Source organism: Lipophrys pholis (assembly GCF_963383615.2).
Source record: "Lipophrys pholis genome assembly, chromosome: 4".
NCBI classification, from domain to species: domain Eukaryota; kingdom Metazoa; phylum Chordata; class Actinopteri; order Blenniiformes; family Blenniidae; genus Lipophrys; species Lipophrys pholis.
The window spans coordinates 11,324,828-11,343,169 of record NC_137637.1 but is presented as its reverse complement, the minus strand read 5'-3'; the positions used below and the strand labels follow the sequence as shown (position 1 = coordinate 11,343,169).

At 43.0% G+C, this 18,342-nt stretch overlaps 1 protein-coding gene across 1 annotated transcript in view; it reads right to left on the bottom strand.

The window, feature by feature from the left end:
- The window catches only part of cntn3b (contactin 3b), a gene marked incomplete at both ends in the record, with an annotated part of 79,852 nt that overhangs the window by 41,312 nt on the left and 20,198 nt on the right, over positions 1 to 18,342 (bottom strand). Inside the window, 3 exons of the mRNA XM_080462520.1 lie at positions 1,679 to 1,882; positions 4,449 to 4,547; positions 12,398 to 12,573. Coding sequence (XP_080318646.1) covers positions 1,679 to 1,882; positions 4,449 to 4,547; positions 12,398 to 12,573 — 479 coding nt within the window. The remainder of the gene's footprint in view (positions 1 to 1,678; positions 1,883 to 4,448; positions 4,548 to 12,397; positions 12,574 to 18,342) is intronic.

The window sequence follows — 18,342 nt, the reverse complement described above, 5'->3', positions numbered from 1 at the left end:
AGCCAGAACCTGCTGACTTTGCTGGCCACAAAGACGCCATGAAAGTTAGTCAGCCTTAGCTGAAAAAAAAAAAAAAAAAGACTCCCTGCTTTTGTGGCGGTTTTTACTCTATTGGCTCCCCACAGCATTTATTTGAAGACTTTATGATAACATATCGTTTTTATTGTACCTCAAATTTTACTTTTGTGACTCATCAACTCCCAATTCCGTCTTCTTCTGTTCTTTTCCCCCCAAAAAAGTATACCTATATATATTTCATAACTTCCTCCACTGAAATGTCCAACTTCAAAGTATCTCATTTTTATGCTTGTGGCGGCTCAGCGATACATTCCCACACAGTTTCCAATAAGATTGCTTTTACGCAAACAATACACAAATGCCTGCAAAAACACTCTATTAATAGAGTGTATCAATACCAATAATAGTGGCTCTAGTGTGTCATGACTCCCAGTCCATATTCTCCTGGCACTTGGGAGTTGAAACGATCAGAGTCCCCCTTAATAACGATCCAACTTCCTTGTCTGTGCATGAGAATGTCCGCGTAATCCCCATCGTTTATAGCATATTGTTCACATGTATGTGCTTGTGCATGTGGTTTTAATTAAAACAACCAACAGTGCCAACTTGTGGCCAGGCATTTGTAACTACATCATTTTCAGTGTTTCATTGCTTTCAAAACTTAAGTAACGTGAAAGTTTTGTGAAATAAAAATTCACTTGAAACTGAAACTCAAAACGCGACCGCGAACGTAATTCAGTAAGTAATTGCTTCACGATGCGAACAATAACATCTGCGTTCATGCCTCAACAATGTGAAATGCTTTTTGTGTTTTTTTACCTGCTCAGAACCTGTACGGATGTAAAAATTGACACAGAGTCTTAAATTGCTTTTTTTCGTTTTTAATAAATTGAAAAGCCTCGTAAAATTAAAAATCCATTTAGTGTTTTTATTTTTAATCCGATGTCTGTGGGTTAATTGTTCAATAATAGTTTTTTGACAACAATTTGGCTCAGAGCAATATTGAGTGTTTTCTGAACCAATTCATCCCTTGATGAGTCATCCTGCACTGAAGAGGATTGTTTAATCCTGCCTGTAATAGACGTAACCTCTCAAATTTCTACACCCCTGCCCATGGCTGCTCTTCTGTACCAATAAGATGTTGGCTCTCGGCTTCTGACTGACTCCAAATGGTAGTGCCAGGTAAGACAACTGATAATGACCATCAAATCTATCAAATGTCTATCTATGTAATCCAAATTATCCCAAACACTTTTCGTATACTCTGTCTTAGTACTTTAATGAATTGCACAAAAGTTGTTGTAGAAGTAGATCATTGGTCCATTATGTCATTTCCAATCAAAACAAGCTTCTTTGGTATGCATTGCACTGACAGGGTACTGGTACTAGTACTGGTAGTACAACTGCAACTACTGGTACTAGGTGCTACTGATACAAATGGCACTATTGGTATTGATACTAGTAGTAGTACTGGTACTACTAGAGACTACTGGTACTAGGCTCTGCCTGCAGTTGAGAGTCACTCGTAATAGCAATCCAACTACAAAGTCTAGCCACACAAATGCCTGTGTACTCGCCATTGCTAATGTTATTGTTCTCTGTGTGCACGTGTGTTTGGTTTCATTACAAAAACAAACGATTACACATTAGAAATCCTTACCATCACTCCTGAGGACGAGCGGCGTTGGCGAGCTGAGGACCTTCTCTCGCGTGACAGTGTTGTTAACCACACAGGTGTAGTTTCCAACATCCGAGGGCTCCACTTTGGCAAAGTACAGACTCCCCGTCTCTTGAGAGACGAATCTGCGACTGTCTTGTTGGACAAAGTACGGGTATTCGTTGAAGATCCATGCAAATGTCAGTTCTAGAACAGAAAGGAAAGCAGCTGCAGTTAGTGTGTTTCTGTCACACCTCACTGATTCCACATGTGAGACACACTTGACTCTATGGCTGCGATGGCTGAATCGGAAAAACTCGGCTGCAGCCCTAAAATGTTGGAATATCATGTCATATTTCTCTCCTTATCTCGGCATGCTCTAAAAGAGATACTGAGACATGGCGGATGTGAGAGCTATCGGTGCAGAAAAAATGGGAGACCCTAAGGAAAGGGAGCGAAACAAAATGGATTACAGCGCGTCAGTGGCCCTCCCCTGACACGTGGCCTCCATTCCCCCGGTCCCCGAGTGACTCCAGTCCCCTGGTGGCATGGAGGCACAATCCAACGGACGGATTGAAGGATGTCAGGATTGACATACAGAAGTAGGAATATGCTACCCTGCCCTCTTTCACGAGGCAGGTCCACCGCGAGAAAGGAGTAACCTGCCATGATGAATCACCGTGTCATTTTCGAGAAGCGCGCGAGGCGCAAACTTCCAACAGCGGAGCCAGCACTGTGTGTAATCTACCGCTTCGGGGGTGAGGGGCTCCGGGTCAAAAGGTGCATGCAACGACTGTCAATCACTCCCGGCTGGCCCCCCTCCCCCACCATGCCCCGAGGAAGCGAGCCACTCGGATGGGATGCGGTGTCCGAGGCCGAGCGCAGCGATGCAGATGCGAGACTCCTTCTGATTAGGCCAGCAGGAGTCACATAGTTCAGAGTCAGCACAACCTGCGTCTGAACTATGTGGCTGTAATGAGCAGTGATAGAAATGTGCAGAGCGGGTTCTTTGTCAAGCGAGGGCTACAAAAAAAATAAAAACACTATGGCTTTTATGCAACGGAGTAAAGTGCTAACAAATGTTGACGCTGGAGTACACAAGTGACACAATAACATTTGCTTGTGACAGTTTTGTTTTAAATTTTTTATGTTCGGCCCCTGTGATAATGGCAGCGAAAGCAAACAAAAACAAAAAAAACAAAAAAAGACTTCCAAACATCTCGAGCGTAATGAAAGCCAATGAGAGTGCCACATGCTGAACATGGCGGATAAAGTTCAGGGGAGTTCAAGGTTATGCACGTTAATGCGTTCAAAATTGAAGAGAGGAAAATGGAAAAATAGTGAAGGCTGGGGGCGTGGGGGGGGGGGGGGGGGGGGGGGGGGGGGTAGGCTCGACTCCCATTCACTCCTGAAAATGTGAGGAAAACACAATAGAGCCACGGTACCAGCAGCCAACCGCATATAAGCTCGTGTCAGAGAGGGGGGCTGTCAAACTGTATTTCACACGGAGTACTCCGACCCATTATCCCATAGACCAGCTGTACAATGCACTGTGCTACAAACTGTTTGCTTGTGAGGGGAGATGCGAGCTATTGTATGTAGAAGAGAGACGAGCTCGGCAGCAGCCTCTGTACTAGTTCTCATGTCTTTCTCTTTCTTTTTTTTTCAGACTTGCAGGAGCGGAAGGGCTCAGCGGCCGGGGTTAGAGCATCTTTATCTTCAGCTTGTATCCACTCATTTTCAGAATGCTGTTTTCACCTCTCATTTTGAAACAATTGGAGCACCATTTTTTGGGGTCTGCGAGGTACAAAAACAAGAGGAAAGTACATCCAGCCAGGTTCGGCTACTTCATTTGGAGATAGGTGTGTGTGAGGATAACGTTTCACTATTTTGTAGCGACAACGGAAAACAAAAATTCATCAAAAAATTTAACCCCATGGCTGCTACGAGACAGGCACTCTGAACGACCTTGAGCTAATCCTAGGGAACAAAAATAGGCAATCTGGCTCATAGGTACTGCAGAGTGGTGCATTATGGGGGATTTGGAAGTGGATGTACGGAATGCTGCCTGAAAAATAAGTGAGTATACATTATATACCCACATAAACCCTGGACTCCCCCCACTGCCTTCAAGGTAATAGCTGCAGACAGTGGGGACGTTTTCAAAACTTGATTCATTTTCATGTAGACTTGAAATAATTTGCCCGCCAGTGAAAACTGCTTTCGCACATTTCTTTAAACGTCGAAAGTAAATCTATGATTCCTTTCAGAGCAGCAACTAATCCACTGTTGATGAGTTCACATTTAAGGTGCTGTTCAGCAGACAGTGTCACCTTTCCACAGCAGCAGCCTCTCTGGGCTAAGCTGAGCAAGCCATCTGCTTACTCTGGCTTCATATTTACAGACAGGAAGGGGAGAGCGCACCAATCTTCTCATCTAAGTTGAATAAAGCAAATGTGGATTTGAGTGGATTTCATTAAACCTAATTTGAGAAACACACTGCTATAATTAAAAAACATAGAAAAACTAGGCAAAACAAACAGCCGGGTGAGGAGCTGATTTGTCAGCATTCTGTATAAACAACATTAGCGGATGATTATTAAAAGCATGTGTGCACATAAATGGGTGTAAAAACAGATTAAGTTTGCAGCAAGGCAGTAATCCTTTATCAAAAGGGCGCAAGGTGAGACGAGTGGAGGTAAATCCTGTGAGTCATGTTTGCGTAAGAGGAGCCAGGCTGTAGGGAAGGAAAAAGAACAAATGGCAAACTTACCTCCAGAGTGAGGAGGAGGGCCACAAAGCAGAACCACTCCCTGGCCCTCGCGGACGTTCACGGCGCTCCTCACCGTCTGAGTTTTGAAGTTGTCGAGATCTGAGGGGAGTCAGAAGAGATGGAATGAGACCAAATGAGCTAAACTATGAGCACCTCGGAAATGGCAAGCACATAGGATTACATTTTTGGTTATGTTTTTTGATATTGTTTCAATTGCACTTATTTCCAACCAGTGGCGCCGCCAGGATTCAATTTCATAGTACGCACAGATCGGAAAGAAAGGCGGAGCTGAAGAGGAGGAGGACTGAAGACTTGGTTATAAAGACACAAAAAGCATAAAGCTGCACAGCCACACTGAAAACACAACATTTCACTCATAGATGTCGATTTGCTTCAGTGTCAGACTTCAACAGAGGGAAAATTTAATTTGAAACAATAGTTTCATGGTCCGGTCCACTCTCCACCAAGAGAAGAACAAGGCTACTTCTTCTGCTCTAATCTAATACTGCGGTAGAAGTGTGTTTGCCACCTGGTTCAGCACCCTGGACAGCTGCCAGAGCATGAACTGGATGTGGGAATTTGATGCATTTGAACCCGCGACATGTCGGTCCGAAAATCTTGTTTTTGATTAGCCTACCTGTGAATTTAATTTTAATTGAAAATTAAGATTAAACACATAGTGACTGTTTATTATCCCCTCACCAAAAACAACAAAAAAAACCCTTTAAAATATAAATTTTTTCACACCTTAAAAAAAATTGGACGCACAGTACGTACGGGATTCCGGCTGGCAGCGCCACCCCCATCGCCCCTCCGAAGAATCACCATACAGTTCACAGCACAGCCAGAAACACCGGAGACGTACCGGCAAATTGTTTGACAGATTGATGACTACACTGGACTGTTGTTTATGCCAGCCAGGGAGCATTAGCAGTATTTACCCAGGTACAGCATGCTGCCGGTAACTGAGTGAGTGACATCGGTCCTCGCTAAAATGTGTCAGTTCAAGACGGCGCTTCCGCTGCCTGCAGAGAATTGTGATCGCTCACAGACTTTGGTCTCCTCCGAGCACAAGGTGCCAGGTAATTACTGTTAATAATTCCTACTTTCATCCTAGACCTATTTTACACTACGAGTTTTTGCAAAATGTTCAGATTTCTTTGCTTTATAGGACGCGTGAGGGGGAACTCATTCATCCGGTGGTCATAAAAAAACATTTTAGCCTCTTTATCGGGGTGTCAAATGTAAGGCCCAAATTGTCCCACACAAGCGGAAAAATTGTAAAAAAAAAAAAAAAGTCCAAGAAAACATTGATTTCTTTAACACATTTTCAGATGAAGTACAGAACACAACACTGAGACTAAAGGTGTGATGTCAATGAGGATGCCAAGAAAGATAGCAAACTAGAATGAGCTTCAAAGCCATGTTGTCAGGGCGAGTATGTAAAAACACCCATAATGCATAATTCATTAAAATTGGCTTTTTGTTGAGATTGTAGCCATTAGCTGGAGCAATTGTTTGGTTTTGTTAAACTATTGTATTTTAATCATGCATACTTTGAGCCACAACAACTTGTTGTGATGAAAATTCTATATTCAACAACAAAAAAAACTAAACTTTTAAGTTTAAATTTAAAGGTTATTATTGGACTGTTTTTGTTCCAATCCAGCCCACTCAAGAGGATATTAGGCTATTTGTGCCACCGCTACTTTTTTCACATGCTTTGAACGCTACGGCTTAAACAATGACGCAACTAACTTCTTACAGGTTAACGAGCTTCATGCCGCCGATACATGGGTGATGCGTTCAGGCGCATCAAGTAACTCCGACCAGCCTTTTTGTTCCTGTTTTTCTTTTTAAATTTGATGGGTGAGGCTTATATGCAGGCACACTTAATACTCCAGAAATGATGGTATTTGACACCCCTGATGTAGAGCAAACTTTTTAACCACGAGTGCCAGTTTGATAATCTTTTGTCAATGATGTGCCAAAATCACGAGCAGAATACAACACTTAAAAAATAAACTGTAGCATTACTGCTGAAAACAAACTGTAGCTCTGTTGCTAACTAATGCATTGAAATGAAGTGCATTGAAGTAACGTAATTAGACACAGAACTTTTGTCAGTGCACCCGAGAAAAGTTTCTTTCAGTTCCGAACATAGCAACCATCCCAGCACAGCAGACAAAAAAACATAGTTATATATGAGTAGACATTTTGTAGTATTCCCCCGGTTGTCTAAGCGATATTGGTAATTGACAATAATTTCTGGAAATAACTGTAAAATATAGACCTTTTCATCACACATACTCTGCAACCACAACAGAGCAAAAGATAAAAGTAATTATGGCATTATTTTACCGGTCCGGCCAACTCAAGATGAAATTGGCCTGTATGTGGCCCCTGAACTGAAATTAACTGAAATTTCCCTTTTTGCTGAGTCACTAAGGCGTGGCATTTGATGTTACATTTTGCACATCATTTTTAGAGTCTGATGTCCTAAGACAACCTCCCATCACCTTCCATTGCTTTCAAAGGCATCTGGGGTGTTGATAAGATGTATGGACCCAACTTGGTGACTCTTACCCTGCGACACCAGAAGCAAGAAAGTACACCGAAATGGGATAAAATGAGGTGGGTGGGAGGAGGGGGACAGAACAAACATGGCAGGGGAGCATACGTGACAAATGACAGTTTGTGGTGCCAGCAGCAATAAGTAACATCATTATTAAATGTGGTGTAATCTTGCACTTAAAAGCATTAGCTTCCCCATCAATACTCTCAGCACAATCTATCCCCCTGCAAATGAATGAGCAGTTGCTGGCAGACAAAACCCCTAAACCTGGGATGATAAACCACCCCTGGCTTCATGACTGATGGAGGGAAGCTGCCGCAGTCTGCTCTGTACTCTGTCTGCACACACTGGCTACCAGCCTGGAGTGAGCCTTCCAAACACAAACAAAAGAAAGTCAGTGTGACCGATAAGGGAAATTAGGAGGGGGAAGATTATGGAGAGAAGTGGGACGGAGTGTTGCTAAGATTAATGAGCTGCTCTCTGATGACCGCCGCGGTATCAAACAGAGCCAAGTCACGGCAGGACACCGAGGAGGCCACAGGAGGAGATGGCTAACTTGAAATATAGACTCGGGCAGCATACTTATGATCTCACGAGGTCGACGTTTATGAATCCGACGAGTGACAGTAGAGCGAGGTTCCATCACAGAGCTGATGATAAAGCTCAGCCTGACAGCAGCTGGTAATTTTAACAGCGTCTTTAGAAGTGAATCAGAGAGACGCTGATAATTACAATGCGAAGGATGACTCCTTCACCCATATCGAGCCGAGTTGCTCCAGGAAGGGTCTCCATGCTGCTCTGGCTCTGTGCCAGAGGAGATACACTTGGTTATTCTGCGGACTCTCAGTGAGAAAAAAAAAATAATAATGGGCTGACCACACACTAACTCCGAAAGCTCGAAGCCAAACTCAATGTAGCTGCAGTGATTTCTTTGTAAGCAGAATCCGTCTCTGCCGTACGAGAATAGCCGGCCGAGAGATGACAGTGCGCGACCATTGCGGCTCGAAGATGATTGGCCTGCTGCTGCCCCGTTACACACAGTGTGATGTACAAGATGATGGAATTCATTCGACTCGATACTCCATCATGCAATAACACAATACCTGGACGGCCCTTACACTTATGGCCGGGTGCCTTTGCGCTCTTTAGTTCTGCTTTCAACGCCATCATTCCCGACCTTCTGCTGAATTAACTGTGGCAGCTCAATGTCCCCAATGGATGTGCAACTTCTCTGCGCTCCCCGTTCTGCTTTACTCAAAGAGCAACTGGGGTACACTTTGTTCAGCACGTGGCAGGAGTGAGTCTTGTTTAAAATGACGAAGATGCGACAGATTCTGGAGGCGGTTATTGATTTCACAAATAAAGCCACCTCACTGTCTCTAATGAAAGAGCAAAGTTGCACATTCTTGTGTCTCACCAATCAAAAGCATTCAAAAGTACAATGAGCCGTGCCTTCTTAGGCCCTGTTTACAGCACAAAGCTTTAAGTAGAACACACGTTACTTTACCTGTGTACCATTTACACAGAAACAGCACAAATGCTGAAAATGATGTCGCAAGCATGCCAGTGGATGCTGTTGGTTGGTTTTGTAATGACACCACACATATGAAACAAAAACTCAAACACGTTTCATTTTCACTACGTCTTGTAAACGGGGCTTAAGAATCTTTGGAAGGAAGAGTCTTTTTGCATCTCAAATCAACTGAATTTAGTCAAGTACACGCCAATATATATTGTTTTATCCTAACCTTTTGGCATTTGGCATCGTCTTCATCGGTTCACACCATCCCCTTGACTCGGCTGGTTATTTTTGGTCCACTTCCAGTAAGTGGTGAATTCCAAATGTATGAACCAACCACAGATTTTTAAATGGGTGTGTTCTTCAAGCAGAAGTTCTTTGTTTCTAGTGAGGAAATTCCAGCACCGTACATGGCTCCTTTATACGTTTTTATATAGTTGGTGTGAAATCCACATTGCACCGCTTTATGTTGCAGACTGTGTCATGATATCTGTCTGGCATGCCAGTGTGATTGCATCAGCATCAACACAGCAGGCACTGCTCTCCAGCTCCACACCGGACCCACGCGACATGAGGCAAATCGACTTCTTTCCTCTGGGTCAACTGTGCATCTTCACACTCTGAGGGAAGGGGAAATCTTCTTCTTTCGGCTCTGCAATACTCTACTCATTTTAGATAAAGGACAAATCGGCATTCATGGTTATCAACTGCAAATCACTTCTATCTCCTAAGTTGCGACAGTTCTAAGGATTTTGATCTTTCTTCAGTCCTCTTTCGCCCATTTCCAATTCATGCCTTTAAACAGGAACGTCACTACATTAAAATGCACGTAACTGTTGTTTATCTGTTGCCATACTCCATTTCTCCTAGCATGTTCTTTGACTTTGTGTGCTAACGCATCTTTTTAAACAGTATAGCCTTTAAATATTGATGTACTACACTGCTTGAACACCTGCTACTTGGCGAAAGCAAAAATTCTCAGTGTCCAAAAGAGTTTGTCGGTAGAGCTACGATGACCTGATCCAGATGGTACTACAGCTCAGCTTTCAACCAGTAAATATTCAATTTAAAAGGGAACATTTTGATTATTTGCAGCTGAGGTCTTTCACCAGAAATTAGATTCAAATTAAATGATATCCTGGTACACACTATACCGCCTGGCATCGCTTTCCATACAACCTTGTTACACCGGGCTGAGTGCAACAGGGGGTTTGGAAACATGAGAGTCAAACAGAATGTAAAAGGGGAAAATGGTTTAAAGATAATAGTTGGACAGTAAGAGTTACAAAGTATCTAAATGACTGGAAGTCTTTCAATCAGACGGCAAAAACCACTGCAGAGTTGAGCGAATAATGAGGCAGCACACTGCTTGTCTAAACTAAAAATGTACCAAGAATTAAATACAGTAATGACTATATATAGGTCAGCACTGAATACATCACTTGAATTAAATGTCCTACCAATGAGATAATGAGGGAGGTGTCAAATTACAAACTGCATTCATGAATTCACTGCATGCACATACTGGTAATGGGAAGTGCGCTTTCAGCAAGGGAAGGATTTGTGTGAAGATTTTCAGAGGGATGCAAAGAGAGCTAGTTTAAGATAAAACAGGATTCTCTTTAAAACTGTGAATCATTAAAAAGCTTCTCTGGTGGAATCTCAGAATCGAAGAAAAGGGAAAAAGGGGCCCTGCAAATGAGCATAATAGGTTCTCTTTACATTTCACACACTGCCTACACCTTTGATTTGTTCTGAAAAGAGTGAAAGCTCTAAATGTTTGTAACTACTGGCAACTGCCATGAAAACACAAAGCCGATTTTTTTTGGTCAGTGAGCATGTGTTTAAAGGCACACGGTGAAAAAATGCTTGCTTTCGTTTGTGTTACCACTCTCCTAAAGATTGTGCAAAGGGACCATTGACGTGACAGTTTGCTTTGACTTAATATGCACTAACAGGGATTCACTGATTTGTTGGCCCCTTTTCATCAGTTTTCCTCATTTAAACTGACAGAATATTGAAAATCAGTTTTTGTCTCGTGACACAAAAGATACCGCTTTTTTAAAGGATGAGTACAAGTCCTAACCTTTAGCTCCTTGCCAATACCGAGTATTGATACGAGCACGAAGTAATGTCATTAAGCCTAATTCATACTCAACATCCAAACAATATGCGCAAGCTATGTGTTGCTGCAAACCACCTCCAACAGCCTTGAAGGCTCCGGTATACTACTGTGTCTACAATACGCACAGAACAGTGCGTATCATGCTATCTACACTCTGCTCTATACGTAATGTATACTGTAGACCAAGGGACCGAGCTCGCTGTGTGCCGCGACGCACTCCAGCTTGCTGTCCGTGAGCATATCAGTTGTACTTTAATCATCTAGCATGTAGCATCGCTGGTGTGCGATCCCACAAATCATTAGCATGTAGCATGTAGCACGGCTCAGGGTAAAATCCTCCTGGATCCACTGAGCAGTTAAACTACTGAGTGACATCAGGCTAAGTCTGTTGGTCCAAATGTCTCTGAAGATTAATTTGCTGGTATTGTGTGAACTAACGTTTGCCCTTATTCTTGATATTTTGGCAGAATATAATTTAGTCTGTCTTACTTTTGTCATTCTCATTAATATTAAAGAATCTCTAAACCATGGCCATCGCTCATCCTCTCAGTGTATCTGCTGCTGATGTTGCTCATGCATGATGTCACATAATACTCGCCAGGTTGTATCTGGGATCTTTCAAGTCCGGGTACGAGTCCTCCGTGCAGTCTCGGACCAAATACGCAATACTGGTGTTGGTGCATTCCCAGTTTCAACATTAACTTTGGTATTGGTGTTGTGAAAATGGGCTGCGGAAGGACATGCTTATAGCAGCTGTAGCTGGATTTTGAAAGCAAAGCAAAGCCACAACATTTCTATCTTAGCCCATTGGCCTCATTACAGCGAAAAACACAGTATCAGCCTTGCTGATCTCCTGGACCTCCCTCACTGTGCATTAACCAAGACAGTAAATGTCAAGCAGCTCCGCTCTTCACCCAGTCCCCACAAGTGAGATTCATTACCGAGCTATAGGGATAATGGCAGTCCATCTCCTGAGAGGAAGCGATCGGCTCGGCTCTCTATCCTTGGGACATGATCAATAGTCAGCGGGCTTGATCAAGAGAGGAGAGGTGCCTCTGCGGTGCTTGTCTGGAAGGTAGGACCCCATCCTTAGCATCACTTCCCAACCCAGCTTTTGTCTTTTGAGCTGGCAGAACAGCAGACAGCCTGTCACCGTCTGATCTGTGCACAATCTCACGCATATATTACACAAAAAAAGAAGTAGACGGCTATTATGTGGCTACATACACACCTTTAAGAATTTTTTTTTGCGTGCTTGTCTTCTCTAAAGTCCAGATCACAGGGGCCGCCCTTACACTTGGAAAAATATGAGTCAGTTGGTATAGAGCACACATGCTGTCAGAGTTGGAACCACTAATGAGAATCAATGTAGTTCAGAGGCTACCTCACCCACTGTGTTTGTTGCATCTGACATTTCACTCGATTACCATTTCCCCTCTTAGAAATCAATTCCCAGGCCATCTCAATGAGAAATCGGAATAATAAATTAAAAAATAAAAGAAGAACAAGAACAAGAACAAGAAGTAAAACAAGAACAAGAAGGAGAAGAAGAAGAAGAAGAAAAACAAGAAGTAAAACAAGAACAAGAAGGAGAAGAAGAAGAAGAAAAAGAAAAAGAGGCACAAGCATATCACAAAGGCCGACACATGGCGAATAACAAGGGTTTCCACAGTGTCATGACTGTATCAGAGGGGAGCCAGAAGCGTGTTCGTCGTTGTGGGATCACTTACATGCAAATTGGAGGCTGGCTCTGCGGCTGAGGATGGACCCATGCGTGTTGAAAGCCGTGCACTGGTACACCCCGGAGTCTTGGTCCTTGTCCAGGTTGCTAATGATCAGGCTGCCCCCAGACATGTGACGCCGGTAGTCATTCCCCAGATCAATGAGTGTTTCGTTTAGTGACCATCTGGAAAAACGCAAACACAATCAGTAGCTGAGGCCTCTGGAGACGAGCACTTGCTGCGTTTATCACAGAGATCGATTTGATCGGTCCACCCACATCATGCTGAGAGGATAAAAGGTGAGTAACAGGAGTAGGGTTTTCTATTATTAACAGAGCTATGTAAAAGGCTTCTGCAGCAAGTGTAAAAAAAAAAGGCATTTTGTTCAATGCAGACAGCTATGAGTTCCAGTTTACATCAGTTATGCTTCATTAAATTATGTAGCTTTGCTCAATTCAGGCAGAAGTCCAAAAAAACCAAGCAAATTTGCTTTGGTGACTATTGATTTTCTCCCACTTGCATTGGTGAAGTGAATTTTATTTCATCTCAGTTTTAATTACGTCCTCCTCCAGGAGGCTTGGTGCAGCTTGTGAGGCTGTCTGCAGCATATCTGGGAACTTCATTTCATTAATGGAAACATTAATGACACATCTACAAAACTGTGTCAGCATATTCCAGGGAAACTTCTGGAAGGTAGCGTTGTAGGACGGAGCGACTATTTCTTTCAAGGAGTTGGTCAGTGTGGAAGATACTGCCACGAACGTCTGTCGAGGTATTCATGGTATCTAAAGGATGATTGCTATTGATCATTTGGCTCAACGGTTATGTGTAATCGCTCAGTTCAGATAGATTGCTATTGAATTCAGCTGAGTTCATCATGTCTGGATAATTGGTGACCATTTGACTTTTGAAGATGTAATTTCACTGGACCACAGCTCGCCTGATTTCCACTCAGCTCTGATGCATCATGGGACACTGTCTCACTGGGCACATTGACAAATTACTTTTTCACTTTAATTAAAGATGGGCTTTTCGCTCTTTAATCATTTTCTTACATATCTATGTAAGAAAATGTATCATCACATGTGTGGACAATATGGTGTCAATGCGCCACAGAAGTTTTCTCGGTGCACCTGACAACACTTCCATTCAGTTCCAAACATTGAGCTGACACTAGTGATGCCTCCACCAATATTACACTGTTGGGGACACAAAGTGGATGAACACGTAATCAAATCATGACTTCAGACACTCTCTTGAGGTGAAAGCTCAAGATCAGAATCTCTGATCGCTCTGACTCATCATCACTAATGTATTCGCTTCAGACAAACAGCAAAAGGTGAAATGGGGATGTAACAGGTGTCAAATTACGAGCATGATGAAAGAGAAGCAGACCAAAGCAGACCAAAGGACTTGTACAACATGAAAAAAAGGTTTCTCAAATTCACTTAAAGATCAGCAGAATAAATCTCCATCAACATTGTGAGTCAGTAATAGTAAAGGCTGGTAGTGATCAAACAACGACAAATTCTAGAAAAGCTAGAACTTCATGTCACAATACACCCCTACGAGTAGCAGCTGGCTTTAGACACACATTTCCTTTAAGGGTGATACATGTATGTGAACATAAGTGAAACTGTAGACCTCAGTGGAAACATTCATTTATGAGTCTCGTTGTTGTTTACGACTCGCCTGCAAATTTGGAGATGTTCCCATAAGCCCCAGCTCAAAGTGCTCACACTAATTACCATATGTTAGCACTGGTTGTCGAAAAATGAATTAGAGGGCGAATAATTCAAACAATGAAGGCTCACCAGTGTTTTCAAGCTGGCACTAGTGTCTTCATTATATTGTTTGAATACAAATGTTCTACTAGTGTATATCCTGATCACTACAAAAACTAGGGATGCACTGATACAACTTTTTTAAGGGACAGGTATGAGTACTAATCTAATACCGAGCACCGATACGAGCACTTTTAGAATTATGTATAATTTCTTCCATGCACAAATGATGCACAAAGGCTATATGTTGTCGCGAAGTACTTCCGCACAGCCTTTGCAATAATGCTACGCACACCTCCAACAGCCTTGAAGGCTCCATTATACTTCTGTTTCTACACATAATGCAGTACACATAGTACAGTGGGTAGATAGATGCTACACCGCTGTAGACCTAGCCACCAAGCTCGCTGTGTGCCGCCACACACTCCAGCTTGCTTTTAATGAGTATCAGTCGTACTTTAATCATGTGTAGCATGTAGCATCGATTGTATGTGAGCCCTGGAGTACTTTAGCGTACAGCATGACGCATGTAGCATGGCTCACAGCAAAAACCGCCTGATCCACTGAGCAGCTAAACTGATGAGCGACATCGAGCTCAAGCTGCTGGTCCAAATGTCTGTGGAGATAAAGTTGCTGGTACTGACGGTGCTGACGGATGACATCACATAATGTTCAGCAGGTTGTATTAAAGATCTTTAACGAGTACGCTGTGCAGTATCGGACCCAATGCCCGATACTAGATCTCTAATTAAAAACAATAACAAAAGCCTGATGTCAATCTTGATATTGAATTAATGTGTACCATTAGCATTAAACATGGTTAATATCAGCATTCCAATACTCGGATTGCTGCATTCTCCAACCTATTAGGCCATCACATGATTGCTTGAATGCAACAATCCTCCAACAGTTTCTGTGCGATACGGCGCAGGGCTGAATCTAAACGGTGATTAAAACCTCCTAAACATTTCACGTTATCAAAGCTACGACTCCACAGGACGGTGCAGCCTTGGCAGATTTGCGGGCTCTTTGAGTGCTTTCTAATTAGTTTCCTGTTTGTGCTTTTGTGTTTCTGACTTATTGCTTTCTGACACCTTCATATTGCATTGTCAACAGACCATTTCCTTCAGAGAAAGGTCACGAGATACTCCGTCATGCGAGCTGAATTCACAAAGTGACAGCTATTAATCACCGCTACCATCGGAGACAACGTGCTGAATGCCGCTTGCATCAAACAATGGGAAACACTTCTCTTGTAATTCACTGAAATCTACAGTCTGTCACTGCGTCGGTGACATATTTGAAGGAGATGAAAACTCCAATACCATCCAGGGAAGCTACCGGGGGCTTTATCTAGGAGCATGAAAACAGATGAAAAATTACATTCCTCTATAGGAATTGAAGAAAAAAAAAAAGAGAGAGAGAGAGAAAGACACTCGGAATGGCATGTGTAAATCTGCCTCAGCAACAGTGCTGCCAAATGACAATTCCAATGATAAGGAGAGAAAAAAAATACAAAACATCAATACCATTTTTTTTTTCCTCCCAGGCAAACTAACAGGCAGTTAGAATGGTGCTGCATGCAGTCTTAAAGCCAGTCGTGGCTCTCCGCGGTTTTCCTGCCTGACAGACTACAAAAGACGGAGCTGTCTTTCATCTTGTAGCCTGCATTATTCATCTAACAGCCTGTGCCAGTCACTTAATCTGACTGATTTTGTCACTGTTCCAACAATATTACTTTTAAATGCTGCTACGCTTGTCAGGAAAGAGCTGAACTTTTCCAAGAACGTACACAGAAAAACAAAACAAAATGCTCGATTTGCTATTAGAGTTGATTGATGCTGTCACTGCATTGCTCAGTGTGAATCCCGCATTGGGGAGGATTACCGTGTGAGGTTAAATGGGAAAGGATGGAGGGGCGAGTTAGAAAAGCCAGCATGACTGAACCTTAATAGGAGAGGAAGGTGGGCCGCCCGGACACATCGTGCCCCCCCCCCCCAACACGGGGGTGAACAGCTGGCTGAGCGCGGTGGTGTCTCAACACAATCAGAGAGCACACCCGCCCACTCTCTACCATGGAAACACCTGAGACCGGCTTCGGATATTAGCAGACATGGGGAACCTGTCAGCGCCGAGCTCCTGTTTGCCTTTTTCAAATGGGATTTAAAGATAAGGAGAAGATCAACACAGACAAATGAGCCGCTGTCTGGTTTTTTCGTCAAAAACCGTGCCATATGTCGCCTCACACTTGACATAAAAGCAGTCCTATTTATGGGATAATTTTTCTTTTTTTGTAGAAAAGTGGCTTTGTTGCTTATTGCCAGCCAGCTGCGAACAAAATAATAAGGCTGCATTTTGCCGGTTCTCCAGCGGAGACACTGAGCGGCAAGTGAAAAAGGGTGAACCTTCACACTTTGGAAACATGTGAAGAAACGTCCACGTGGCATGCCGCTCCTTCATCACACCAACGAGGCTGTGATTACTTTACACTGATAGCACCAGAGGAAGAAGAAAAAAAAAGAAAAAAGGGACGAGATCTCACTTTCTCTTCATCGCCACCCCTTCGCAGCTGTTTCGGCCCACTGTTTGGAATCTGTGCATATGTTCACATTTGCTTCTCTCCATCAGGTGGAAACGCTTCACAATCCTGATTTCATCGGAGAGAATAGGACAAACACGTGTGTCGCACTTGTCGGCTGCAGCTGTCCGCGTCCCTCCTGCAGACACCGCCTGATAATCAATGGAGGTGTAAGATTGCACAGATCGCTTACAGCTGCATCCAAAATCATGAATTCATTCACTGTTTAATAACTATGTAGGACAGGATATTGTGTGTCAGCTGGCAGGAGTAACATCATTCCAGACAGGTCATTTCTCACTTCTCTATCAAGATCATTAAACCGTCTTTGTCTTTTTGGAATATATTAATGCATCCCAACGTAAGATGAGGGACTTATTTGTTTAGTGGCCAGAGCTCATATGGGTGATGAAGGTCCAAGGCTTATCCTGTGTCTGTCAAAGAAAAATGCAATGAAGCAATTTCTAGGATATAGATCAGAGGTGTGAAACATAAAGCCCGTGGACTTTTTCAACACATATTTGGAGATCCAAGCTGAGATGTCAGTGATGCTGCCATGAAAGCTTTCTACCTTGTTGCTAACAAACTAGGGATGTCCCGATCACACTTTTTGGCCCCCGATACCGATCCGAAATTTCAGAATTGAGTATCGGCCGACCGGATACTTACATTGCTGTTGCAAAGATACTCAATAGTCTACTTTTGGAGCAACTAAGATGTCTGAAGCTAAAAGCACAATTGGCAGAGATTTTGTTTAGCTAGAAATTATTGTAAAACTCACTTATTGAATCAAAATTCTTCTCAGAATGACTTAAGAACGTATTTAAACTTTATTCAGTCATAACAACGAAAACCCAATTACACTCTGCAGTCTTGTATCTCTTATTTATGTTAACTTCAACAACTTCGCCTGGATTTTGTGGCAAATAAATCACTATGAACACGGCTCAACACAAGGCTTCAGGGCATGTAGTACACATGCCACGCCTTGAGGGGCGCTGTGACTCAGCAAGCACAACAGACCACATAGAAATTTCGAAGTAGACTCCTGCACAAAAACACATAAACCACTATATATAACTCCAGTTTTATAGGTCTATGGCCCCGCTCTGCCTGCTTCTAGCTTCTGCAGCTCGACCGGAGCTTGTCGTCCGTGATTGTTGTGGTTATTAGGTGACGTTGCGAACGTCAGTTTACGGCAGGTCGCAAACGGGGCTCGCTTTACGGCAGCTGATGTGAAAAAGTTGTTTGGTTTTTTTAGATCGGCGGGGTGATCGGCTGGATTCGCCGATTCCCGATCACCCACAAATCACCAATATCGGCCCTGATCCGATAGCTACCGATCTGATCGGGACATCCCTATAACAAACTATCCTCAAGGTCATGCTGTCAAGCTGAGTTTGAAAATTTGAAAAAAAGTATCATTAAAATTGGCGTTATGTTGGAATTGTAGTAATTTTCCATTTTAATTTTCAACATTTTTCAAAAACGTGACATTTTCACACACACACACACACACACACACACACACACACACACACACACACACACACACACACACACACACACACACACACACACACACACACACA